At 44.7% G+C, this 27,166-nt stretch overlaps 1 protein-coding gene across 2 annotated transcripts in view; it reads right to left on the minus strand.

The window, feature by feature from the left end:
* Positions 1 to 262: 262 nt before the first annotated feature.
* TMEM130 (transmembrane protein 130) overlaps positions 263 to 27,166 on the minus strand; it is a 52,275-nt gene continuing 25,371 nt past the window's right edge. For both annotated transcript variants that reach the window (XM_073543088.1, XM_073543089.1), the window contains 3 exons: positions 26,063 to 26,265; positions 24,178 to 24,299; positions 263 to 3,910 (listed from right to left, as the gene is read on the minus strand). In XM_073543088.1, coding sequence (XP_073399189.1) covers positions 3,719 to 3,910; positions 24,178 to 24,299; positions 26,063 to 26,265 — 517 coding nt within the window. In that variant the 3' untranslated portion in view covers positions 263 to 3,718. The remainder of the gene's footprint in view (positions 3,911 to 24,177; positions 24,300 to 26,062; positions 26,266 to 27,166) is intronic.

Below are 27,166 nucleotides of genomic sequence, written 5' to 3' on the forward strand. Positions count from 1 at the left end.
CGGGTTCAATAGCTAGTTACATTATAAGGAGACTCAGAACTACCAATGCATTTTAGCAATTTTACCTCTAGAACTGAAGCCTTCCATTACCAGTACTCAGAGAGCCATCTGCTGGTTGAAAAGCACAGTGTACACTTTCCAACATTAGAAATCCGCAATACTGACCAGACTGAATTATTTGTGAAGTCACAGCATATAAAAAGGTGAGACTCCAATAGGAAAAATCTTCATTAATGAAAAGTGAATGAGATAAATGCATACATGTTTTTTGCAGAATTTATGGCAACTTTTGATACAAATCAAACATCATTATAGCATCAGACTGTATATTTCATTTACAGCATCCACAACATGAGAAATACATAAAGGTTCACATTGTGAGGAATTGTATATATAGAAATGTATAATGACAGCTGAGAATTGTACTGATGGATCCCCGCGGATTCTCCTGATAGGAGCAGGTAAATTACATTCTTTGCACCCCGTATCCTTATAGTGACCTTTCACCCTAGGACTAAAAACCTATCTGACCTTTAAAGAAGCTTTGGTAATTTCACCCTAAAATATATGTGCTGTGTGTAAAACAAAGATGTCCAAGATTGATGTTCTGGGCCAACATGGCGGCTCAGTGGTTCACACTGCCTCTTTGTAGCACTGTGGTCTTAGGTTCAAATCCAACCAGCAACATCTGCATGGCATTGTATGTTCCCCCACGTTTTGTGGGGTGTACTGTCACATTCCAAAAACAAGGTATAATCCCAAAATAGTATGTTATCCTCTATCCCAAGACATGGGACTGTGTAACCCAGGAACTGGGCACTATAAAGCCCCATCTTATAGGGGTTGTCCAGACCTGGCGTACAAGTCTGCAGTCATGCTATGTGCCTGCAGATCTGCAAATCCTCACAGTAAGGATTCTCCGTTACTGGTTGCGTGACTGCACATAGGCAATTTGCATACGTGCCGTCATGTGCCAACTAAACGTGCAATGTCTCGCTCAATACAAGTGAACTGAGCAAGGCCTGACATGTCTAGTCGGAATGTGGCCGGTAGTATGCAAATCACATACTTGTGGTCACATGACCGCGTGCTCCCGGCACTGGAGAATCCTGACAGTGTGCACTGTTAGGGTCAGTGCACACGTTGCTGATTGTGCTGTGGATTTTTCTGCGCGGATTTGGCTAAATCCACAGGTCAAATGACCTGCATTTTACCTGCGGATTAGCCTGCGGTTTTCCCCTGCGTTTTGGCACCTGGTGAAAGAGCAGGTGTCAAACCGCAGCGGATTCCGCACAAAGAATTGACATGCTGCGGATTTTTCCGTGCGGATTAGCTGCGGTTTTAAATTCGCCCTGCATTTTTCAATTTCCATTGAGTATAAAGGTACTGTACAATGCAGCAGAAACTGCTGTGGATCCGCAGGGCAAAATCTGCTGCAGATCCGCAACGTGTGCACACACCCTAAGGGTTCACAAGTCTACAGTCACATACAGTGAATGCAGCAAGCCTGAACAACCCCCTTAACCGAAGCAGACGTGCGCTTTCAACCTCTGCTTCATTCATTGTCTATGGAACTGCAAGATAAAACAAAGCATAACTTAAACCCCTTTAAGGCTAGTTTCACATTAGCGTTTTTTTAGCGCTGCTCTACGTGCACAATAGAATCGCATACAAAAAACGCATCATGCGTTTTGTATGCGTTTGCTTTTTTTTGGCGCATGCGTTTTAACCAGTTTCTAGCCATGTTAACTCTTAAAACGCATACGATTTTAAACGCAGGCATGCTCATGTCCATGCGCACGCCTGCCTTCCCATAGACTGTAATGTGATTTTTTTTTTTTGCGCATTCCGTGCGCATGCGTTTTTTTGAGACAGACCAAAAATGCAACAGGTTGCGTCCGGCGCGTCTAGGCGCACACTACAAAAAAACGCATGCGCACGAAAACGCACACGAACGTGTGCATACGCTAGACCATGCGCCCTCATGTTAAAGATAGGGGCGCAGGACGCATGCACATGGACGCGCACGAAGAGCAGCGCTAATAAACGCTAGTGTGAAACCAGCCTAAGATAACTTAAAAAAGCGAAAATTAAGTAATAAATTAGGTGCAAAGAAAAATCTCAATATTAGAACCATTTTTACTATAACTCCCCCGACAAAGCCATGATAAATTGTTCTCTTACATTTTATTTCAATAATTTTTTAAAGTGTCTGGACTATTGGCTACATCCTTATAAAAGAAGCACTCCCATTGAAGTTTTTATCCTCTCAATATATTGCAGTCATTATATTATATAGCACTGGGTTCTTACAATTGCTCATTTTGCCTTTCTACCCAGATAATTATTCTCTTTTCTCTGCTCTATGTAGAAAGAGGAAGTCTCTTGTCCCTGCATTTATCATCCTCCTCTTCGCCTCCTGACCCAGCTGCTCCCTCGTCCCCTACCATGGACTATTGCAGTGACTCACTCATACAGGGAAAATTTACCTCCATTTTCTACATAGAGCTTAGAAGGATTCAGCTAGTCTGTTTTTAATCACGTGATGTCGTAGACCTAATGGAAAAGAGAAGCATTAACTGGGTAGAAGGGCAAAATGAGCAATTGTAGGTATACAGTGCTATATAATGTGATGATTGCAATAAGATACAAATTTTGATGGTAGGTGGGCTTCTTTAATCCAAAATAGCACTACTTTCACAACATGCCAGTTTTTGCTGGGTTTCTGTGCCAGAATAATAGAAGTATTTTTCTCTCCTGACCGTCATAGAATGTCATTGCCAGAGATGATGTATGTTTGGAGGCTATGGACGGAATAGAAGGAATGTCTCACTTAGTTCTGATTTTTAGCCTGCAGACTGATGTCAGTATGTGAACCAGATGTGAATGTGGAATCCAGGAAGAAAATATCAAGAGTAAAGTAATAAAGAGGACCTGTCACTTGCCATAAATATTTTTTAAACCTGGTGTAAATGCTGATCTCCTCAATCAGGAGATATTTTTCTTTTGTTCTTATGTGTTTCCATTCCTAAGATATGACCCCTTTTTTCCTGCATATAAATTTAGTCTTTTTAGCCAACTACGTGTATTGTAGTCCTCAAGAAGTCTCCTATACGGAAGATTTGAGGAACACGCCCACTTGGCTAAAAAAAGACTAGATTTATATACATCAAAGAAGGAGCCTTATCTTGGGAATAGAGAGGCACAGGAACAATTGAAAAATAACCCTTAGATTCAGGAGAACAGAGGCATTTACAACAGGTTAAAAACACATAAAAATACATATTTGTGGCAATGGATAGATCCTCTTTAATTCACTATATTCCTAGTGTATAAACTCACTGGACTTAATGGCGGCATGCCCCTTGTTATAGATCCTACTAGTATGTGATGGGCAATTTTGCCAGCTGTGCCAGTTTTGATTTTCCCCCCACAATTTTTCTTAACTGTCTGATTATGGCATTTTATGGATGATTTTAGTGCATTCATTATTTATTAAACTGAAGCTATTGCCCATAGTAATCAGACTTCAGCCCCAATAGGTTGCTATATGCAACTGCACCATTTTTTTTTGCCCTAGTTTTTATAACACTCCTCTATTTTGTCTTCTTGTGTATGTCTTATTTAATGCCTTCAGAACATACTTTTATGGGCACATTACTGAGCTGCGCAGCGAGTACCAAGCTTATTAAGGCAACACTACAGGCAGCAACCAAAGTCACAAAGTGTAGCTCCTCGTGGGCGTGTCTGATGCATGTAGGAGGGGCTGTGTTTCTCCCCTCTGCTCTCCATCCTCTGAGGAGCTGTCAGCTGTGCAGTAAGAACAGCAGACATTTCGTGCAGGAATTTCTTTATACTCTGGAAGAGCTTCATACTTTTCGTTGACTGGAGAGAAATCAAAGTCTGCCACCTAGAAAGAGAGAAAACAGTTCACTATTAGACATTATATCAACTTATCAGCCAATCAGTGCACACCAAAATAAGAAATGTACGTAAAGGAGAATTATTACACCAGTACTTAGCAAGATTTGCATCTTTATTTTAAAGTCCAAACGTATTTCACCACTAAAACGGCTAGAAACACACTTTATAATACATATTACCGTAATCGCAACTCTTGATTGTCTGACTCCCTTTGAAGAGGATCTATCACCTGTCCTGTTATGTCTGTTATAGCAAATAATTCTCCCGAAGTATGAATTTCATAACAATTCTTAGAACTCTGCAATGTGCTATTCCTTTCTTGTTGCTCCTAGAAATGTATGAATATACTGACAACTGGGCGTTGCTATTCCTTTTGTCATTGGGGTGTGTCCCTATATGGTCTGACATTGTCAGCACTGATTGGATGGTGTCAGCATCCTATGAGGAACTGTGTTACAGAGTTCTGTCTTATTCAGAGGGGTGTTTTATACCTTGTGGTAGATCGGCTCACTTGGCTGCACAGTGAGGTAGACACAGGCACACTGTCTCTTTAAGGCTGGGATCCACATCCGAGAAACACGGCCGAGTCTCAAATGTTAATGCCCGGCACTGCCGCCGGCACTCGGGAGCGGAGCGTGAAGCTCCATGTATTGCTATGCGGCCGCAAGCTCCGCTCCCGAGTACCGTGAAAATAAACACAGCCCTTCGGGCAAAACAGGAAAGACAATTCTGTGCAGCTGTGAGGATCCGCACTGGATTAGCAAAACCTTCTGATTCAGTTTAGCACCAACATAAGAACTTTCCTGGAGTTCCTCTCTCCACACATGCTGAACACTGACTGTCTCTGGAGGCCATCTACTTAAGCCCCAGACCACACCCTGGGGTGGAGATAAGGTGGATAACCTCCCACCCACTCTATGGTTGTCCACAAAAAACCCAGCCCTTTTACAAATTGGCTATCAACCCCTTGCAATACCTAATGTGCTGAAGGAAAACTCCTGGGTTTCACATCACTGAAGCCATTAACCTCAGTGAAACAATCTCCTCTCCAGCACCTTGCCAATGACTGTAACAACCTGAACATAGAGTGCCCCCTGCTGTTTTAGGGAACAATTGCACTTACTATAACAATTCAAGGACATATTTCAATATAATTTTTTCTTTAGTTATTCTTCCTAGAAATGGATCAATACATTGACATTTAGGTGTTACCAGTTCGGCATGCGTTCTTATAACAGACATTATCCAGTCAATGGTGTCATTATCTGACTTTGTAGGGACACACCCCTTTGACAAAGAGAATGGTAACACCCAGTTGACAATTTATTCACAAATTTTACAGGAGAAATATAACAGGAACGGCACAATGCAGAAATCTAAAAAAAAAAAAAAAAAAAAAAAAGTCTACAAAACTTATTTTATGGGGAATGTTCAGGTGACAGTTGCCTACTGAACAGAATTATCAGCATGGTAAATGATAATTTAAGCCTTCCAGCTCGTGCTTTCGGGAACATAACGTACCATTTTACAGTAAAGCATTGTTTCTAACCCACTGGAATTGAGGCAGAAAAAGGAGCAAATAATCAGATATTTATAAAATGCCATCTTTTTTACCACCCACATGAGTTCTCACCTCCAACCGATACAGGACAAAAATGAGGAAAAATATGTAAACACCTCCCCCAAACTTCCATCAGTCTGCGAGGCTGAAGGTTGGAACGGCCTGTGCTCATTATAGAACAAGAGGTCCGGGCCAGCAGCTGGGAATTTTGTTTTTTTCAGCAAAATTTGACATATTGCTTCTCAATTTTACGCCTTCTCTAACAGTCCCTGCCCATACTGGTAGCAGACGTAGAGTCACACAGATAAGGAGAAGCCTCGGAGCAGGCACTGCAAGAAGACCGCTTATCAGTAACGCAGACCTTCCAGCTGGGGGGGGGTCGTCTTGTGTCATCACTAGAGTTGAGCGACTTTTGGTTTTTTAGGGTCGAGTTTCGTTTCGTGAAACCCGACTTTTCCAAGTCGGGTCGAGCAAGATCGTCCAATTATAGGGAAAAGTCGGGGTCGTCCCGAAACACGAAACCCAATGTAAGTCAATGGGGAATAAAAGTCGGCAGTGAGAGGAGGACAGGAAACACACCTACAGTGCCCATTTGAATGCCAAAAGCATCAATTCTTCTTACTTAAGCTTGTCAACCTTAATTAACTTCATAATACAAGTTACGCACTGAAAAATGGGGGTTATTTGGCTAAAGTTGTGGGGGGGGAGGGCTGGCTCCAGGTTTTCATGTGCCCTGGGCGAAAGAGCGCCCCTTTAACACATACCACAACTCATCATGCTCCGATACGGCAGAGAAATAGCGGTATAGTACAATGAAAAATACTTCACTTTTTACATCTCATGACGAGGCCCATCTATTTCTCCATACAGAATCATTGGTCCCATATAATGTTTGAAACAGTATATGATGAGCTCCACATAATGCTACAGTATATGTTGGTCCCCATGGATGAAGCTCCACTGTCTTATGGGCCCAAATAATGCTCCAAACATAATGGGCCCCATTTCTAATGCTCTAGTGTATAATGGGCCCTGTAAATGCTGCTCCAGTGTCTGATGTCCACCTTTGGAATGTTCCAGTGTATGGTGGGCCCCATCTATCATTCTCCAGAGTACAGTGCTCCCCAAAAATTGCTGTCCCAACATTGAAAACAATCAAATAAGTCTCCTCGCTAGGGAATCCCTGTACTAGTCTGGACTCCTCGTCGTCCCCATCTTCCATCTCACTGCACAGTATTTCAACCTTGCAAGTGCTGTGATCCTGAGCAAGCAGGGGGGGCCCACTCGTTGGCGACGGCACTGGCACAGGGCCTCTGATAGTACGGTGGTGTGTCTGATGGCGGGTGGGCCGAACCTGCACTTTCATCTGCAGCTTCCTCTTTGTCACCGTGTAAGATGGAACTGTATATGGGAAGGGTAACCTGAGTTTCATCAGGGTCAGATTCAGGCCGTGTAGCGTGCGAGGAGAATGTAGTGGTCTGGGTCAATGTACCAGCAGATTCATCGAGCAGTGGCTGGGCATCAGTGCACTTGTGTCGCCCCCAGGAGTACGGTCGCCACAGTGGCATTACCTTCCTCCTAGGGAGTGTGATGTCATGCTTGGGAGCAACGAAGGATCTCTCTAGCAGGTTAACTGATTGGGCGGCGTTATTCCCACGAGTCATGACCCTCCAAACAGCGTTCATAAAGGCAAAGTGTTTGTTTTACGTGGGCAGTATGGTTGCAAAGCTGAACCTTAAAGGAATGTCCAGAAGGGCACCACCAGGAGTGGAGCCTACGGTTAAATTCGACTCCACCTGGGAAACCTCAACCATGCCAGCTACAGAACAGATGCACACATTGCAAGCTTAATTCCGTTAACGAACGAGACTCCGTCATGCCCCGCGGTCCGAGTCCGGCTTACTAGAGGGACACGTGAGGCTCTGGCACATGAGATTGGCCAATAACTGGTGTGTCATGCCCTTACATGTCCGTGGCTGCATGTGCGCTACACTGAAAAGGCCAGCGTTTGTCGCTTACAGGTGCAGATAACCCGCTGAACAACGTTAGTGATGGGGATCACTGATTACAATTATTACCCGCGAACAATGATTTCCCAGTAAGTGCAGGTCAACCGCAGTTCCGGAATTAGGCCTAACCGTCATTCCTGAAAAAATGAAAAACTTACGTATGCAAACCACAGGTGCTGTAGCTTGCTTAACAGCTCGCCAGCCGTTCTCACGCCCAGTATGGATTACACGTGATTGCACAAAGGTGAGAAAGGGTACCGTATCCCCAGATAACATGTATGGATAGCGTACACATTCAAAATATATGTCTATACATCAGGAGGCAGGCTCAGACGGTGTTAGGACCAGTATGGATTGCACGTGATTGCACAAAGGTGAGAAAGGGTACCGTATCCCCAGATAACATGTATGGATAGCGTACACATTCAAAATATATGTCTATACATCAGGAGGCAGGCTCAAACGGTGTCAGGCACAGTATGGATTTGACGGCCCAGACTACATAGCGGAGGAGCAGGGAGAGGTAAAGATTGCAAATGCTGGGGCCCTGCCTAAGCAAGGGGGGCCCACTCGTGGGCGTCGGTACTGGCACTGGGCCCCTCATAGTACGGCGGTGTGTCTGACGGCGGGTGTGCACCACCACCGTCAGAGACACTTGATTGCACTATGAGGGACCCTGTGCCAGTGCCCGCGCCCAAGAGTCGGCCTACCCACCTGTCCAGGGCAACGGCACTCGCACGGTGTCGTGCGCTAGGTGGTGACCCCGGCCATGGGGGGGGAGGCAGCACAGTTAGGGAGTTTTAGAAAGTGGCATATGTTGATGTTGGACATTCAGCTGATGCAAAAGGTGAAATAGGTCAAGTCCCAGGAAGAGGTGGACCAAAGCAAGCCATTTTTCTGTCACCCTATGTGTCATCAGGGGAAGGTGGGACAAAATCCTTGGAAACCCATGAATGGTTCATTTTAATGAGGTTAGATCATCCACATTTTGGGTTGACAGACGGGTCCTTTTTTCTGTCAGGATTGATCCAGCTGCACTGAAGACTCTTTCCGATAGCACACTTGCAGCTGGGCAAGCGAGCTCCTGTAAGGCATATTGGGCCAATTCAGGCCAGGTGTCCAGTTTAGCGGCCCAATAGTCAAAGGGGAATGACCTGTGTGGGAGAACATCGATATGGGAGGAAAAGTAGTTTGTAACCATAGTTGACAACTGCTGTCTCCTGTCACTTTCCATCGATGCAGTATTACCAGTTGTGTGAGCGGTACTTGAAAAATCAGTCCACAACATTGTCATGAAACCCCTGTCTCCAACGCCACTTCTGCTGTGTGCACCACGAACTCCTCTGCCAAGCTGCCCCCGGCCCGTACGGCTCGTGTGAGAACCATCACCGCTGCTGTGTGCTGGGAATGCCTCAAGCAACCCATTTACCAGAGTTGCTTGTTTATTAGCCAATATTAGGTCAAGGTTCTCCTGTGGCATGATGTTTTGTAATTTGCCTTTATAGCGTGGATCCAGGATGCTGGCCAACCAGTAGTCGTCATCGTTCATCATTTTGGCAATGCGGGGGTCCCTTTTTAGGATCTGCAAGGCATAATCTGACATGTGGGCCAATGTTCCCGGTGTCAATGATGCACTGCGAGTGCTGGTTGGAGGAGCACTTTCTGGCAAATCCACATCCCTCCAGTCACGCACAAACCCTGTACCAGACCTTGCCACGCCAACATTTTCACTTGCCCCACGAGATGCATCCTCCTCCCCTAAGTAATCATCCCCATCATCCTCCTCCTCCTCTTCTTCCTCCACCTCGTCCAGGAGAGGTCCCTGAGCAGACAATGGCTGAATGTCATCAAGGAATCCCTCCTCCTCTTCCTCCTCATCAACATTGGCTGCAGAAGCCTGCTCCTTAAGGTGCGTCAAAGTTTGCATAAGCAGACGCATAAGTGGGATGCTCATGCTTAGGATGGCGTCGTCTGCGCTTACCAGCCGTGTGCATTCCTCAAAATACTGAAGGACTTTACAGAGGTCTTTCAGTTTCGACCACTGCACACCTGTCAACTCCATGTCTGCTCTCAAAGTGCCTGGCCGTGTATCCTCCCACAAATGCATTATGGCCTGCCTCTGCTCGCACAGCCGCTCCACCATGTGCAGGGTGGAGTTCCACCTTGTTGCAATGTCGATAATGAGGCGGTGGTTGGGAAGGTGGAGCAATCGCTGCAGCTTCTGCATACGAACGGAGTGTACAGGCGACCGGCGGATGTGCGCGCACAGTCTTTGCACCTTCTGGAGCAGGGCTGTTAACTCCAGATAATTTTTGAGGAAGCACTGCACCACCAGGTTCAAGGTGTGAGCCAAGCAAGGTATGTGGCTGAGTTTTGAAAGGGCTATGGCTGCCACAAAATTACGGCCGTTATCACTAACTACCTTGCCTGCCTCAAGATGTACACTGCCCAGCCATGACTCAGTTTGTCGCTGAAAGTACTCGGCCAGCACCTCGGCGGTGTGTCTGTCGCCCAAACACATCATCTGCAACACAGCCGGCTGACGCTTTCCACTAGCTGCTCGATAGGGGGACACATCGTGTGCAACAGTGGCAGCTGCAGATGGAGTGCTCGTACGACTGCGCTCTGTGGACGAGCTTTCGCTTCTGGAGGAGGAGGAGGAGGAGGGTCGAACGCCTACAGCCAACTGTTTCCTATACCGTGGGCTAGGCAGCACTGTCCCACCACCGCTGTCCCCTGTGGACCCTGCATCCACCACATTAACCCAGTGCGCAGTGATGGACACGTAACGGCCCTGGCCATGCCGACTGGACCATGCATCAGTTGTGAGGTGCACCTTTCCGCTCACTGACTGCTTGAGTGCATGGACAATGCGGTCTTTCACATGATGGTGGAGGGCTGGGATGGCTTTGCGAGAGAAGAAGTGGCGACTGGGTAGGTCATAGCGTGGTACTGCATAGGCCATGAGTTCGCGGAAAGCTGCGCTTTCCACCAACCGAAAGGGCATCATCTCAAACGAGATTAGTTTGGCAATGTGGGCGTTCAAACCCAGTGTACGCGGATGAGAGACTGAGTACTTTCTTGACCTACTCATAGTGTCTGGGAGGGTGAGCTGGACTTGAGAGCTGCATATGGTGGAAGTAGCGGTGGACAGGGCGGACTGAGAGAGGGTTGATGATGGTGATGGAGTTGTTGTTCTTTATGATGGCCTAGAATCAGTCTTTCGTTGATATAACAGTGGGATTCCCTGACTGCTGTGGCATTGCAACGACACCTCAACATTTGCTGCTGTGCTAACCGGTGGGCTTACAGTGGGGGAAACAATGTAGCGTTGCTGACTACCTTTGTTGTGATCAGTTGCACATGTGGCACTTGAGGTTTGGTGTTGTGTCCACGCTTGCAAGTGCATGCTGGTTAAATGTCTAAGCATGCAACTGGTATTCAAATTTTTCAGATTTTTCCCTCGGCTAAAGGTCTTTGCGCACTTCTTACAGATAACCTTGGCCTGATCATGAGGATTTTGTTCAAAAAAGTGCCACACTGCACTCTTCCTACTTTGGCAGACATTTTGCGGCCTAGCACGCTGTGATCTTTTGACCCTCTGGACAAGCTGTCCAGCAACTCTTTTGATGTTTGGAACCTGTCTTTGGAGTGCTCCGGGCCTGCCAGATAACAGCTGTTGCGATGTCGATGTCTGCTGTGGATGCTCCTCATCTGAGCTATTGGAAGCAGCACCCTCTTCCCCCAATGGATGCCAATCTGGGTCAACAACTGGGTCATCCATCACCTCCTCTTCTATGTCATGTGCACCTTCCTCTGTGTCACCGTGTATGGTGGTATAGTGTGCGGGAAGGGGCACCTGAGTCTCATCAGGGTCAGAATCTGGCTCTGTACACTGCGAGGACAATGTAGTGCTCTGAGTGAATGTACCAGCAAAATCATCCATCAGCGGCTGTGCATCAGTGCACTCCATGTCAGATTCATCTTGGCCTGGGTAATTCACCATTTCACTTGATAATCCTGGCATGGTATGTGAAAACAGCTCCATGGAGTAATCAGTAGTATGGCCTGCGTCATCCTTCAATCTTGGTTGGGGTGAAGGACACAAGGAAAGGTGTGGTTCATGAACATGAGCCTCCAATGACGACTCAGTGCTTTTACTTTTTACAACTGAAGAAGAGGAGGCGATAGAGCTGGAGGCTGAGTCAGCAATGTAAGACAAAACTTTTTCCTGATGCTCTGGCTTTAAAAGCGGTTTGCCAACTCCTAGAAAACTAAGCGTTCGAGACCTTATGTAGCCAGACGATGACGCAGGCTCAACACCTCCTGCATTCGGTCCTATTTTGCTCTTGCCACTACCATCAGATCCACCACCAACACCATCATTACCAGCTGCCAACCCCCGCCCAATTCCACGGCCTCTTCCACCAGCCTTCCTCATTTTTGGTAGAAATGTAGACAAAATCCAACAAACTATATAGTAATGTAAAACAAGGTACAAGGTGTCTATAGGACAGGGGAGATTTTGAATTTCTGCACACACTTGTGGACACTGGACACTTATGGATTGTGTGAGGCCCACTGAGTATCTGAGCGCTCTGTCACAGGCTCGATGGCAGAGCTGTGACCAAAGTGACTAGAGGATAAGGGAGATTTTTAATTTCTGCATACACTTGTGGACACTGGACACTTATGGATTGTGTGAGGCCCACCGAGTATCTGAGCGCTCTGTCACAGGCTCGATGGCAGAGCTGTGACCAAAGTGACTAGAGGATAAGGGAGATTTTTAATTTCTGCACACACTTGTGGACACTGGACACTTATGGATTGTGTGAGGCCCACTGAGTATCTGAGCGCTCTGTCACAGGCTCGATGGCAGAGCTGTGACCAAAGTCACTAGAGGATAAGGGAGATTTTTAATTTCTGCACCCACTTGTGGACACTGGACACTTATGGATTGTGTGAGGCCCACTGAGTATCTGAGCGCTCTGTCACAGGCTCGATAGCAGAGCTGTGACCAAAGTGACTAGAGGATAAGGGAGATTTTTAATTTCTGCACACACTTGTGGACACTGGACACTTATGGATTGTGTGAGGCCCACTGAGTATCTGAGCGCTCTGTCACAGGCTCGATGGCAGAGCTGTGACCAAAGTGACTTGAGGATAAGGGAGATTTTTAATTTCTGCACACACTTGTGGACACTGGACACTTATGGATTGTGTGAGGCCAACTGAGTATCTGAGCGCTCTGTCACAGGCTCGATGGCAGAGCTGTGACCAAAGTGACTAGAGGATAAGGGAGATTTTTAATTTCTGCACACACTTGTGGACACTAGACACTTATGGATTGTGTGAGGCCCACTGAGTATCTGAGTGCTCTGTCACAGGCTCGATGGCAGAGCTGTGACCAAAGTGACTAGAGGATAAGGGAGATTTTTAATTTCTGCACACACTTGTGGACACTGGACACTTATGGATTGTGTGAGGCCCACTGAGTATCTGAGCGCTCTGTCACAGGCTCGATGGCAGAGCTGTGACCAAAGTGACTAGAGGATAAGGGAGATTTTTAATTTCTGCACACACTTGTGGACACTGGACACTTATGGATTGTGTGAGGCTCACTGAGTATCTGAGCGCTCTGTCACAGGCTCGATGGCAGAGCTGTGACCAAAGTCACTAGAGGATAAGGGAGATTTTTAATTTCTGCACACACTTGTGGACACTGGACACTTATGGATTGTGTGAGGCCCACTGAGTATCTGAGCGCTCTGTCACAGGCTCGATGGCAGAGCTGTGACCAAAGTGACTAGAGGATAAGGGAGATTTTTAATTTCTGCACACACTTGTGGACACTGGACACTTATGGATTGTGTGGGGCCCACTGAGTATCTGAGCGCTCTGTCACAGGCTCGATGGCAGAGCTGTGACCAAAGTCACTAGAGGATAAGGGAGATTTTTAATTTCTGCACACACTTGTGGACACTGGACACTTATGGATTGTGTGAGGCCCACTGAGTATCTGAGCGCTCTGTCACAGGCTCGATGGCAGAGGTGTGACCAAAGTGACTAGAGGATAAGGGAGATTTTTAATTTCTGCACACACTTGTGGACACTGGACACTTATGGATTGTGTGAGGCCCACTGAGTATCTGAGCGCTCTGTCACAGGCTCGATGGCAGAGCTGTGACCAAAGTGACTAGAGGATAAGGGAGATTTTTAATTTCTGCACACACTTGTGGACACTGGACACTTATGGATTGTGTGAGGCCCACTGAGTATCTGAGCGCTCTATCACAGGCTCGATGGCAGAGCTGTGACCAAAGTGACTAGAGGATAAGGGAGATTTTTAATTTCTGCACACACTTGTGGACACTGGACACTTATGGATTGTGTGAGGCCCACTGAGTATCTGAGTGCTCTGTCACAGGCTCGATGGCAGAGCTGTGACCAAAGTGACTAGAGGATAAGGGAGATTTTTAATTTCTGCACACACTTGTGGACACTGGACACTTATGGATTGTGTGAGGCCCACTGAGTATCTGAGCGCTCTGTCACAGGCTCGATGGCAGAGCTGTGACCAAAGTGACTAGAGGATAAGGGAGATTTTTAATTTCTGCACACACTTGTGGACACTGGACACTTATGGATTGTGTGAGGCCCACTGAGTATCTGAGCGCTCTGTCACAGGCTCGATGGCAGAGCTGTGACCAAAGTGACTAGAGGATAAGGGAGATTTTTAATTTCTGCACACACTTGTGGACACTGGACACTTATGGATTGTGTGAGGCCCACTGAGTATCTGAGCGCTCTGTCACAGGCTCGATGGCAGAGCTGTGACCAAAGTGACTAGAGGATAAGGGAGATTTTTAATTTTTGCACACACTTGTGGACACTGGACACTTATGGATTGTGTGAGGCCCACTGAATATCTGAGCGCTCTGTCACAGGCTCGATGGCAGAGCTGTGACCAAAGTGACTAGAGGATAAGGGAGATTTTTAATTTCTGCACACACTTGTGGACACTGGACACTTATGGATTGTGTGAGGCCCACTGAGTATCTGAGCGCTCTGTCACAGGCTCGATGGCAGAGCTGTGACCAAAGTGACTAGAGGATAAGGGAGATTTTTAATTTCTGCACACACTTGTGGACACTGGACACTTATGGATTGTGTGAGGCCCACTGAATATCTGAGCGCTGTCACAGGCAGAAATTGGCTAGTGTATCACAAACTACAAGGTGTATGTAGAATTGGGCAGAATTGGAATCTCCCTAGAGTGCAGGTCTGTAAGAACGGAACATGTCCTCGACTTATTCTCACAGAGTGACTCACTGATAGCTTCACTGTGGCTGTGATAACAGCCGTTACACGGTACTGTGTGAGGAGCGTACACCGCTGTATGGTGTGAAAAAATGCACGCTCAGTACCTCAGAAGGACAAAAAAAAAAAATTGTGATTGCTTTTAAAAAAGCAGTTTGCGGAGCAGTGGGTAAACAGCAATGCAGGAATGTCAGGAAGCCTTAGAAGGCAGCCCAACAACCAACACCACTGATACACCACTATATAGCCTCCCCTTGCACTGCACAGTGACTGGTGTGTTGTACAGGCAAAATCGCTAGCAGCAGAAGCAGTTTTTTTTTCTTCTCCTCAGCAGGACAAAAAAAAAAATTGTGATTGCTTTTAAAAAAGCAGTTTGCGGAGCAGTGGGTCAACAGCAATGCAGGAATGTCAGGAAGCCTTAGAAGGCAGCCCAACAACCAACACCACTGATACACCACTATATAGCCTCCCCTTGCACTGCACAGTGACTGGTGTGTTGTACAGGCAAAATCGCTAGCAGCAGAAGCAGTTTTTTTTTCTTCTTCTCAGCAGGACAAAAAAAAAAATTGTGATTGCTTTTAAAAAAGCACTTTGCGGAGCAGTGGGTAAACAGCAATGCAGGAATGTCAGGAAGCCTTAGAAGGCAGCCCAACAACCAACACCACTGATACACCACTATATAGCCTCCCCTTGCACTGCACAGTGACTGGTGTGTTGTACAGGCAAAATCGCTAGCAGCAGAAGCAGTTTTTTTTTCTTCTTCTCAGCAGGACAAAAAAAAAAATTGGGATTGCTTTTAAAAAAGCAGTTTGCGGAGCAGTGGGTAAACAGCAATGCAGGAATGTCAGGAAGCCTTAGAAGGCAGCCCAACAACCAACACCACTGATACACCACTATATAGCCTCCCCTTGCACTGCACAGTGACTGGTGTGTTGTACAGGCAAAATCGCTAGCAGCAGAAGCAGTTTTTTTTTCTTCTTCTCAGCAGGACATTAAAAAAAATTGGGATTGCTTTTAAAAAAGCAGTTTGCGGAGCAGTGGGTAAACAGCAATGCAGGAAAGTCAGGAAGCCTTAGAAGGCAGCCCAACAACCAACACCACTGATACACCACTATATAGCCTCCCCTTGCACTGCACAGTGACTGGTGTGTTGTACAGGCAAAATCGCTAGCAGCAGAAGCAGTTTTTGGTGTCTTCTTCCCTGCCTAACGCTCTCCCTACAAAATCAGCAGCAGCAGCAGCTCTCTCTATTCTGAGATCAGCATGAGTAACATGGCGGTCGGCGTGCACGCCCTTTTATACCCCCTATGACGCCCACCAAAGCAAGCCGATCACTTGCATGCCCTTCTGAAAGATGGTGGTGACCCGTGCCTATGTCATCACGTTGCCCACAGTGTCCGTGGATCCTGATTGGCTGAAAAAGAGCGCAAAACAAACTTTTGAAACGCGACTTTGGCGCGTAAGTCGCCGACCTCGTGGCCGACCTCATCCTAGGGTCGGGTTTCGTTTCATGAAACCCGACTTTGCCAACAGTCGGCGACTTTTGAATTTTTTCAACCCGTTTCGCTCAACTCTAGTCATCACATATGGGCCATATGTACCACTTAGGAAACGACAAGGATTGGAAGAATGGTGGTTGATTGGAAAGTCCTCCAGACGATAATGAACATTGCGGAACCTACATTTACAACAGAAGTGACTGGGAACAGGGATAAATTTTGACACAAATGTTCTGGGTGCAAAGCTATTAAAGACAGTTGTATCATGGCAGTCTAATAAGCTGAGGTATGGGTGCTCTTTGGTGGAACCAAAGCAGACTAGTTAGCATCTACCATGGTGGGAACATGGGTGATCTCCCATTCAGAAGTTGTTTTTTCAACTACGTGACCTATCCACGTTCTTCGCTGATAGAACACGTTCCCAATTCAGTCTATGGGGATGTTCACATGTCTGGGTTTTTTACAGGAACTAGGAGTCTCGAGATCTATCCATTTTTGATACCCATCAAGGATCAAAATCATTCATACAAGTCTATGGATCTATGAAAATCACAGACGGATACAGTTTGTGAATCCATGTGCTGTCCTTTTTTTAACTTGTAAGGGCTCATGCACACAATCGATTTTCTCAAACGAGTGCTGTCGTTTTCACGGATCGCACTTGTACCTATGATATTCTACGGGGCTGTGAACATGTACTATTTTTTCCACGGAAAAAAATCTGACATGTGTCCGATTTTGATCTGATTGTCGGATGAAAATCAGTAATGCAAGTCTATGGGTCTGTGAAAAAAAAATCCAACTGCACTCAGATGACAATCAAGCGAGGTCCGATTTTCATGGACTGACAGAATGGTGAAGGTGAAGAACCTTTTTTTTTTCTCTTCTCTCCACGTCCAAGAAAGACTGATGCCACTCAGATCAGAATAATCATAGTTTTTCTCGGATCTGGAGAAAACTGAAGACAAAAACAGACAAACTGACCAAACACTGATGAAAATCTGATCCGAAACACTTATGAAAATAAGTGTTTTTTTCACGCATGACAAAGCGACATCTGAATGATACCCGACGATGGTTTCACACCTCCAAAAATTGTGGTCAAAGCACAGAAGGCTTCATGTCTCCTGACCGAAACTCAACTTCCCCATGGGCATACATGAGGCTGGTGAGTTCGGGTCAGGAGACCCGCAGCAGGTCCACACATAGTGGTCCGTACTAGGACACTGAATGCCAGGAGGGTGAGATTGACCCAAAAACGGGTTGTCCAGACAAGCAATTTATTTTTATTCTTATGAGTGAGGGAGAGGAGTAAAAAAAAAAAACAAACAAAAAAAAAAACTATTACTAGTGATAAGAAGTCGCTAAATCAGGGGCGCTCAACCTTTTTGGTCGGAGATATACACTGTCTTTAATACTACGTCTAGTCATGGTGGTCATCAGATGGCTGCTGCAATGTGCCCACAACCTGAATAGTCTTACAAGCCTCAGCAGTTTCCAATCTGATCCTCAAAAATGAAATGTTTGGAGATTGCTTATTGTCAATAGCCACAAGTTCCGAACCCTCATCATTTCTGCTTTACATATCATTCAGCTATCTCTCGCGACTTCCCCATACACAGGAATGCTTGGCAGAGATCTCCGGTGTCCCCAATTGGGGAGACACAGACAGACATCTCTGGTGGCTTGTCTACCAGAGATAGAAATTATCAGCCGCTGATGTTCAACCAGCCCAGATCCTTTTTTCCTCCCAACATCATCTCTTAGGGAAGAGTCGGGAAGCCCACACACATTATTTGGCCGGCCACTACTGCTGAAATCGGCAGGCATGTGAATGGGGACCTTTTTCCCTATGAGAGATGTAGGATAACATTCCCTGCAGCTTTTATATACATGTATTTATAGTATATGCAGCAAATTGAACACGCCACCAATTTTATAAGTAAATCTATTTCTAAAAGTGCTATTGACATGAAAATTTTCACCAGATGTCGCCAACAACCCGTCGAAACCACACAGGCAAAGAGATCACCATAACTGTTCATAAATAAAATTTTGTGTAGTAATGAGAAATAACAGAAAAAAAAGGAGTGAACATGTGTGTATATATATATATATATATATATGGTAAAGCCATTTCTCCAAGGTGTCCCAGAAGCTGTTTTTGAACATTTTTCTTGTGTTACTGTGAGTATCCTGCGTGGCCTAAACGTGCTCCCATGTCCTGCAGCGTCTCCGGAGTTGTCTCTCATCAAGCACATCTGGGACATCGTTGGTCGGCCATAACTCAGGAGCTGCCAGCAGTGGATCTTTATGATTCAGCTAAGTACATTCAATGTAGCAGAACATTCCTCTGACGACTCAGTGGAAGAAGCCATGGCTGTAAATGCGAGAACTGATGCACATGGCCCTCATCTTCCATACTAAATAAATGGAGATGTTTTCAAAATTTCGGTTGCATTTGCCTATCATTACCATGTGTATCCATCATGTGATTTCTAGAATCTCACGAGTTTTCCTTCTTGGTGTTGCAATTTCGAGGTTCAGGAATAATATATATATATATTCCTACCAGGCCGCCCCGTATGTAGTCACATATATGGGTGCACGTCATCATAATCTAACCCCACAATCTATACTAATTAATTGTAGACCCAGTATAAAATATATTGCAGTCCCATGTAAGAGAGTATAACGTGTCACCTGCAGCGATGCCCTCACTTTGCCACCATGAACAATGCTATGTATACTGGCTTTCATATTCCAGATATACATTTCATCTTTTTGTGTTTTCTTTGTTGCTTTGTTGCCTGGAGGAGACTGACGTCATCCCACTTTAATTTAATTCCTGCTGCTTTCTATACGTCCGTACAAAAGTCCTTTCTTTGCAGACCCCCATCTCCTCGGCACATCACACCGGGAGTGTAAATTAGCTTCTGCTCCTGTGAAATGTCCTTCTCATTCATTTCCCCCGAAAAGCGTGATGCTAGGTATTGTACCTGCCTTCATCTGCAGCCAAGAATATCAGTACAGCGTCGGCTCATGAAACATCAGTAATTATCGGCAAAGCCAGAATGTCCTCTAGAAACAACATGTCCTGAAAACCACAGGGGGCACGTCTACGGGGCGCAACAAAGGACGGGGACGGATAAAAAGCCACCAAATTGTATCTCGTGCCAGTAATTCTCTTCAATGTATGTGTAGGATCTGAGCATTGGAGCTCATTTTGTTTTATTTCCCGTAGTCGGAGGTCTTTCCGATTGCAGAATGGAGGGACCCCGCAGACAAACAAAGCAGATAGGGTTTACAGGTAATAGCGAGTCGTGGCTGTTATACTGAGCAGAGATGGTCAATGGTCGGGAGTAGTGTGTTATCTGAGCATGCTCGAGTGCTAACTGAGTGACTTCGGTGTGCTCGTATATTATGTTCCAGTCCCCACGGCTGCATGTCTCGCGGCTGTTCGACAGCCACAAGACATGCCGGGATTTCCTGTTTGTTAGGGGTGTATCAGGGCACGTACCCATTCTCCCCACCTATTGACTTACTGTATGTTTCGTGATTGTACATAATGAAATATTTTCTCTCTTCAGACGATGACATGTTCCGGTTCCAACACCAAGGGGTTATTCACCGCCTCCTAAGTCACAGTTCACATACACATCATGTTCATACATGGCAGCGCAGGCACAACGCACAGGACTGAGCCACTTTCTCGGGTCTCTATTGTTTTGAGATACAGTAATAGCGGGATTCGGGAGGATATGCACAAGGAAATATAAGCTATTAGGCACCAGTGATGAAACCATTGTTGGCAATTCGTACATCTACTCAGATCAATATTTCCCTATTCTTTGATTTTCCGAAAAAAAAAGGTGAAAAAAAAACCTTTGCTATGTTCATGTCAGTGTGTTTTCACAGACCGTGTGTCTGTGTTTTGCAAAACACGCAGATATGTCCGTTTTCACCTGGACACACGGGCCGCAAAATGTGCCGCACACGTGGACACGGATGGCCACCAGGGAAGTAGTGCTACTGTAAGCCGCTGTCCCCGGGGGTTGGTGCTGAAGCCGGCATTCATCCATTCTCCCCTGCTCTGCCGCGATCTGTGCGAGCAGTGGAGAATGAATGAATGAAAAACTGACCTGCTGTGACCTCAGAACCGTTGGAGAATGCATGTGATGAGGTCACGGCCGTTCAAGCTCTGACACAGTGACCTCATCACTTGCATTCTCCGATGGTCCTGAGGTCACAGCAGGTTGTTTTTTCATGCATTCATTCATCTCTCCATTCTAACAACAAAACAAAAAATCGGTCCGATTTTGACGGCTGAGGATCGCACAAATGGTCTCTGAACGGTGATCTGTACGTAATCAGTTTGCAATGTGAGGATGCAATTTCCTCTCATCTAAGTATCCGTGTGACATACGTATTCCGCTATTTTCTCGCACACTTGCAAAATGGAGATTTAACTGCTCCATGGCCTTAAATAGTCGTTAAAACGATATATATGTACATATATATATATATAACACATATACTGTATATATATATATGTACATATATATATATATATATATATATATACACACATACACACATAGTATGTCTTTATATTTCATACAGAGATAGAAAGCAGAATAGCCATTAATTCATTTGTCGGCTTCTGTAAAGTCATTGCAGAACCGACAGGATAGGTGACATGGTTTGCATACAGTAAACCCATGTAGAACAGTTAGATTTATATGTGTTAGTGTCTAATAATGTTAGTACTATGTATGTGTAAGATTTTGGACCTGTATGTACAGTATTTCCTAAAAGAATGTATTCATGGAATAAACTGGTGTGGGCTCCCGCACAATTTTCTGCACCAGAGAGGTAAACCCAGTGCCTGAGGGCAGATATTCATAGCCTAGAGAGGGACCATGGTTATTGGCCCCCCCTAACTAAAAAAAAATCTGCCCCCAGCCACCCCAGAAAAGGCACATCTGTAAGATGCGCCAATTCCCGGCACTTAGTCTCTTTCTTCCCACTGCCCTGTAGCAGTGGCATATGGGGTAACAAGGGGCTAATGTCACCTTTGTATTGTAAGGTGACATTAAGCCTGGTTTAGTAATGGACAGGTGTCAATAAAACACCTATCCATTACTAATCCTAAAGTTTGTCAAGGGTTAAGTAAACACACACACAGGCAGAATAAAGTATTTTAATGAAATAAAAGAACACACAATTTTGCCATCTTTTGTTGTTCTGCTAAATCCAAACGATGCCCTCGATCTCCTGTAAAAAATTAAATGTAAAAAAGCAACAATATACCATACCTGTCCGCCGAAAAGTCACACCCAGTAATCCATATCTGGGTGTTAAATAGTTCACAACTGGGAGCGGTACTAATGCTACCGCCCCGGCTGTATACCACTGAAGAATAAATGAGACGATGCCGGCAGCAGCATCAGTGACATCAGTGCAGCCTCCCAGCCTGACCCAAGGTAAACTCTTGAGCGTGGGAAAATGACAGTTCATTTTAGGGTTAGGGTTAGGGTTAGGGTACCTTAGGGTTACGGTTAGGGTTAGTTCATTTTCCCACCCTGCCGAATTCATAGCAGGTCAGGCTGGGAGTCTACACTGAATCAGTGACTAGTGGTCCGTTTTTTTCTTGCACACATAGACTTGCATTGGCGAGTCTCGGCCGAGATACAGTGCAAATCACAGCATGCTGCGATTTCACTCGCGTGTATAATAGACACAAGAAAAAAACAGATGATGGCAGCTGCGCCATAGGTTAACATTGGTCCGAGTGCGATATTTTTTTTTATAGCATAGCACTAGTCCGTATTCCTCTCTAGTGTGATGCCGGCCTTATGTTAATCTCAAACTAGGTGGCAAAAACCTGGTGACAGATTCTCTTTAAAAATTTGACTGGAAAGTGGTAAATTGGCCAAGATGTCGTGCCTATATTTTTGTCACCATTTGTGAAATGCATGCAACGTACAATAAAAAAAAACACATTATCAGCCATTGATGTATACCTAACACCCTTGTATTATTTTCATCATCATTTGTATGGAGCAGATGTCCCCATGGTCACAAGTTACAGATGGTGAGCAAAAACGTAGCGACCCTTTTAAGAACTACACAAAATCTAAGGCCGTGTTCCCACATAGAGTAAAGCTGCATTTATTTTCTGTGCTGAAAATTTGCTGTATTTAACAGATCGAGCAAAGTGGCTGTAATTTCAAGAAAACCTGTGTATTTAAAGACGCTGTTGAACTGCGTGTTTTTTGTGCTTTTTTCCACTTTATGCTTCTAGGAGGAGGCTGAAAAATAACACATAAAAAAAGTTTTTTTTGTATTGTTAGGAGAAGATTTGCAGCAATTCTGGACTAAAAAACCCACATTTTAAATTGAACAAAACGCATAAAAAACACAGCAAAAATGCAATAACAGAGCAGACTGCTCGTGTGTGTTTTGGTGAAGAAATCTGAAGATAAAAAGCACTAGAAAAAAAAAGCGTTTCGATATGTGGGAACATGGTCTAAATTAGGAGAAATCATGACTTTTACCCAAGTGCAACACTCTCCTGCACCCTGACCTCCTGCTTGCCGGGGGGCTGTGCTTTGATGCGGATTTGCAAGCCGAGCCAGCATCTTTTTCGGCACATGATGGCTGTGTTATTCAGCCATCAGCTGTTGCACTGATATGTATAGTACAAGCGATCGTATGATCGCAGCTTCAAGTCACATGAGGGGACTAACAAGTACAGTGAAACGTGGGAAAACAATGTTTGTAAAAATATGAAAATTTTTTTTTAAAAAATTCAAATAACCCCCCCTTATGCCCTATTAATAATAAAGTAAATAAAAAAAAATAGAAAATAGACATATTTGGCATAGCTGAATTCAGAAAAGTCCGATCAGAATATAAGATATATTAAAACGATTGGCAAACGGCGTAACAAGAAAGAGAATTGAAACGCCAGAATGACATTTTTTTTTTGGGGGGGGGGCTGTCACAACATTGCAATAAAATGCAATAAGAGGCAATCAGAACATCGTATCTACCCCAGAATGGTATCGCTAAAAAGGGCAGCTTAGACCACAAAACATAAAAATCCTTACACAGATAGATCCCTAAAAATGAAAGTGCTACGGGTTTCGGAAAATGGCGACATAAGCAAACAATTTTTTTTTTTTTTTTTTTTTTTTTACAGATTTCCGAATTTTTTTTTTTTTACCACTTAAATAAAAAAAAAAAAAAAGAAACCTATACTGTACATGTTTGGCATCTGTGCAGTCGTACTGACCTAGAGAATCACATAGTGAAGATGGCAAATAAAAAAAAAATATTCAGAAACTGCACTTTTTTGCAATTTTGACGCATTTTTATTTTTTTGCCCGAATTCCAGTGCGTTCTATGACAAAGTAAATGGTGTCATTCAAAAGTACAATTCAACCCACACAAAAAAACAAGCCCTCATATGACTATGTGGACGGAAAAATAAACAGCGTTATGGCTCTTAGATCAAGGGGGAGGAAAAAAAAAACAAAACGAAAAAAACGGAAATTGGCTGCGGCATGAAGGGATTAATTTAGTCTCAAGCTCTAGCAGTATTATGTCCATTATTATGTTAGCAGACTGGCCATACACAGGGCGTTGGTAGCCCCTGTTTGGGGGGCGCTGTATGATACATACAGCCATTTATAGTACCTTAGACTTTCCTTGGTGGCTAATGCTGGTGTTAGAGATCTTCTCTGTGTTAATATCTGCACCATGTAGATCCCATCATCTGACAGCTTGGACATAAAACAGGACTAATGTCCTCTATGCGAGATCTCCAACAACATCTAATAATGACCCAGGAACTTACCTCCACCAACGACTTCTGATGAGGGCTGTGACTGCCGGCTCGGAATAAAGTATAGAAGATGAAGCCAATGGCGATGGCAATGAAAGCACAACATGGGAGCACAAACCAGACTGGGTGCACACCTGAAGGAAAAAAGCGTGGAGGTAGAACAGACCGCTCTATGATGATACTTAGATTACAAGCACATGCAAATACTGCGGCCTGGAATCCGCCTGAAAAAGCACTGCGAAACCGCCACAAAAATAAGCATAATGCACAGCACGTCTTTTGTTACTTCTTTTATCCGCCTCAGGGTTCAGGAACCATGAAATGGTTAAAAGAAGTTGCATTCTTCGGGATAGGAATCTGCTCGCTAGTTTTAATTATAGAAAAAAGATGCCAGTGGCAAAGCCATCGCAAAAACCATGGTAAAACCGCCAGTGTAGTCGCTTCAGGAAGAAGACCGTCTGAGTGCAGTCCGATTTTTTTTTTTCCCACTGACTCATTGACTTCCATGGCCGAGTGCGATCCCAACATTGGATGCAAATTGGGTACGTTGAGATTTTTTTTTACCCGCACAAACTCTATGCAAAAAAAAAAAATTGGACACGAGCACGGATGTCTTGGCGGATTGCACTCAGACCGAAAATATGTCTTTACAAGCCCTAAAAAAAAGATGGCACACCAGTATGTCTTTATTAGACCCTTAGGCTGGTTTCACACTTGCGTTTTTTTGCGCTGCGTTTTTGCGCAAACAGGCGCATGCGTTTTTTCCCCTATATTTAACATGGGTGCGCATTGTCATGCGTTTGTACGCGTTTGTATGCGCATGCGTTTTTTTGTAGTGTGCGCCAAGGCGCACAAAATGCAACCTGTTGCGTTTTTTGTGCGTCCGACCTGTCTCAAAAAAACGCATGCGCACAGAATGCACCCAAAAACACATTAAAGTCTATGGGAGCGCTGACGTGCGCATGGTCATGCGCGCATCAGCGTTTAAAAACGCATGCGTTTTTAGGTAAAAACCATGCTCAAAAAACAAGAAAACGCATTAAAAACGCATGATGCGGTTTTTATGCACGTTTGCACTGCGAGCGGACGCAGCACAGCGCAAAAAAACGCAAGTGTGAAAGTAGCCTTAGCTGTCATGTAAAACCCATGGGCACCCTGGTGGTCGGGTTAAGGGAAGGAAACGGCTATGGCATTCAAGAGGATAAAGGGGGCTGGGCCGATGATCCTAGTGAGTGCAACAAAATGCCAGCTGTACGTTACAGCCGACGCCTCAGCTGATGGGTCTCATTCAGCTCCTGATAGTTTCACGCACCAAGGCTATGTGCCCACGTCGCGTTTTTCACGCGATTTTTTCCTGAGCAGAAACGCATGCCCTTGCCAAGGAAAACGCATGCGGTTTTTGACACACGTTTTTGACGCGATTGTCAAGCGTTTTGACATGCGTTTTCCCATGCGTTTTTGCCCACATAATGGATGGTATGCGGAATCGCGAGCGATTCCGCAAAATTAATGAGCATGCTGCGTTTTTTACCACTAAGCGATTCTGCAGCGGTAAAAAACGCACCATTGGCACAACATGTGCGTTTTCCATTACAATTGCATGGAATGCTTTTTTTTAAGCGTTTCCGCGGCAGAAACGTGTGTTTAAAAACGCTGCGGAAACGCGTAAAAACCGCTACGTGGGCACACAGCCTAAATATGCATTAAATGCAAGGCTCAGGGCAGGAAGGGGTTATGTTAAAAGAGCAATGACCGTTCTCAAACTTTAAAAGCTACATACTTGATGACGAACTGATTATTTGTAGACAGCACGGATATCATATATGTATATCGATCCACTAGGGTATGATATTAACATGTATGTGAATGCATTATCCATTTATTGCCCCTTTCCTACCTTCATTGGTGACCGTGATGCTCTGATGTCCTAATAACTTGCTGACTTCATTCTGGGCTTTTACGCTCAAGCAATACCGTCCGGCATATCTGAAATGATGTTTGATAATGACGGCAGTTCCATTTATCACCAACGGGTGGCACTCCTCTCCATCCAGAGAGACACAGTCGGACTTGATGAGCCAGCAGACTGTCAGAGGGGGGCTGAAAGATGAAGGGCGATGTCATCTATTACATGTCAATCACGTCCCTTTAAAGAAGACAACCCCTTTAAAGGACGGTTGTACAGTTGGAGTCTTATTTTGTTACTCTGATGCGTTTAAAATTCCAATGTAAGTATTTTCCCAGTTAATCTTGAATAAAAACACTCTCCCGTTCTGTGCGCACAGCTCCTATGCAGACGGATGTGTTTCCATGGACAGACTGTAGTCATGTGTTACCCAGTTGCAGCTGACTCTACTGTCTGTGGTTACACATAAAAGCGGCATCCGACAACACAGGGTTTGTTTGTAGTCTGTAACCATGGGCACGCATAGCTTTTCATAGGAGCTGCATACACAAAATGGTACAATTTGTTTATTTATGATATGGTTTCACCAAATGTATAAACTAAGGAGAGAGGTAGGGAAACATTTTGGAGGACCTAGGGTCATCATTGTTGAATTTTTTTTTTCCTCCCATAAATCAATAATTTGCATGAAAATAAGAAACTTTGTAATATATCTTATCAGAGAAATCTGCTTCTTTCTCCTCCCGGACTGATCAGTCATTCTAAATATTCTCAATTCACAAGGAAAATCTGTCATCGGAGTTTCGCATTACTGAGATAGGAATTCTATTGAGAACTGTACCAGTCACTTCAGCAGAAAGTCTGTGTAGTCCGCTAGCTCCTCCTCCTCCATAGAGTCTTATAGGCACCAACTGTCACCTCCTATCTCAGTAATGGAGAAATCTGACTTCAATGAATACAGATTTTACACATGAATTGAAAGTGAAAGATCAGTCCAGGAGGAAAAAGAAGCAGATTTCTCTGATAAGATATATTACAATTCTTTTGTTTTATTTTCATTGATTTCACACTATTGGTTTATGAAATAAAAATTAA

This window comes from Dendrobates tinctorius, unplaced genomic scaffold, assembly GCF_039654945.1.
Source record: "Dendrobates tinctorius isolate UK_male_01 unplaced genomic scaffold, ASM3965494v1 ptg000129l, whole genome shotgun sequence".
Classification (NCBI taxonomy): Eukaryota; Metazoa; Chordata; class Amphibia; order Anura; family Dendrobatidae; genus Dendrobates; species Dendrobates tinctorius.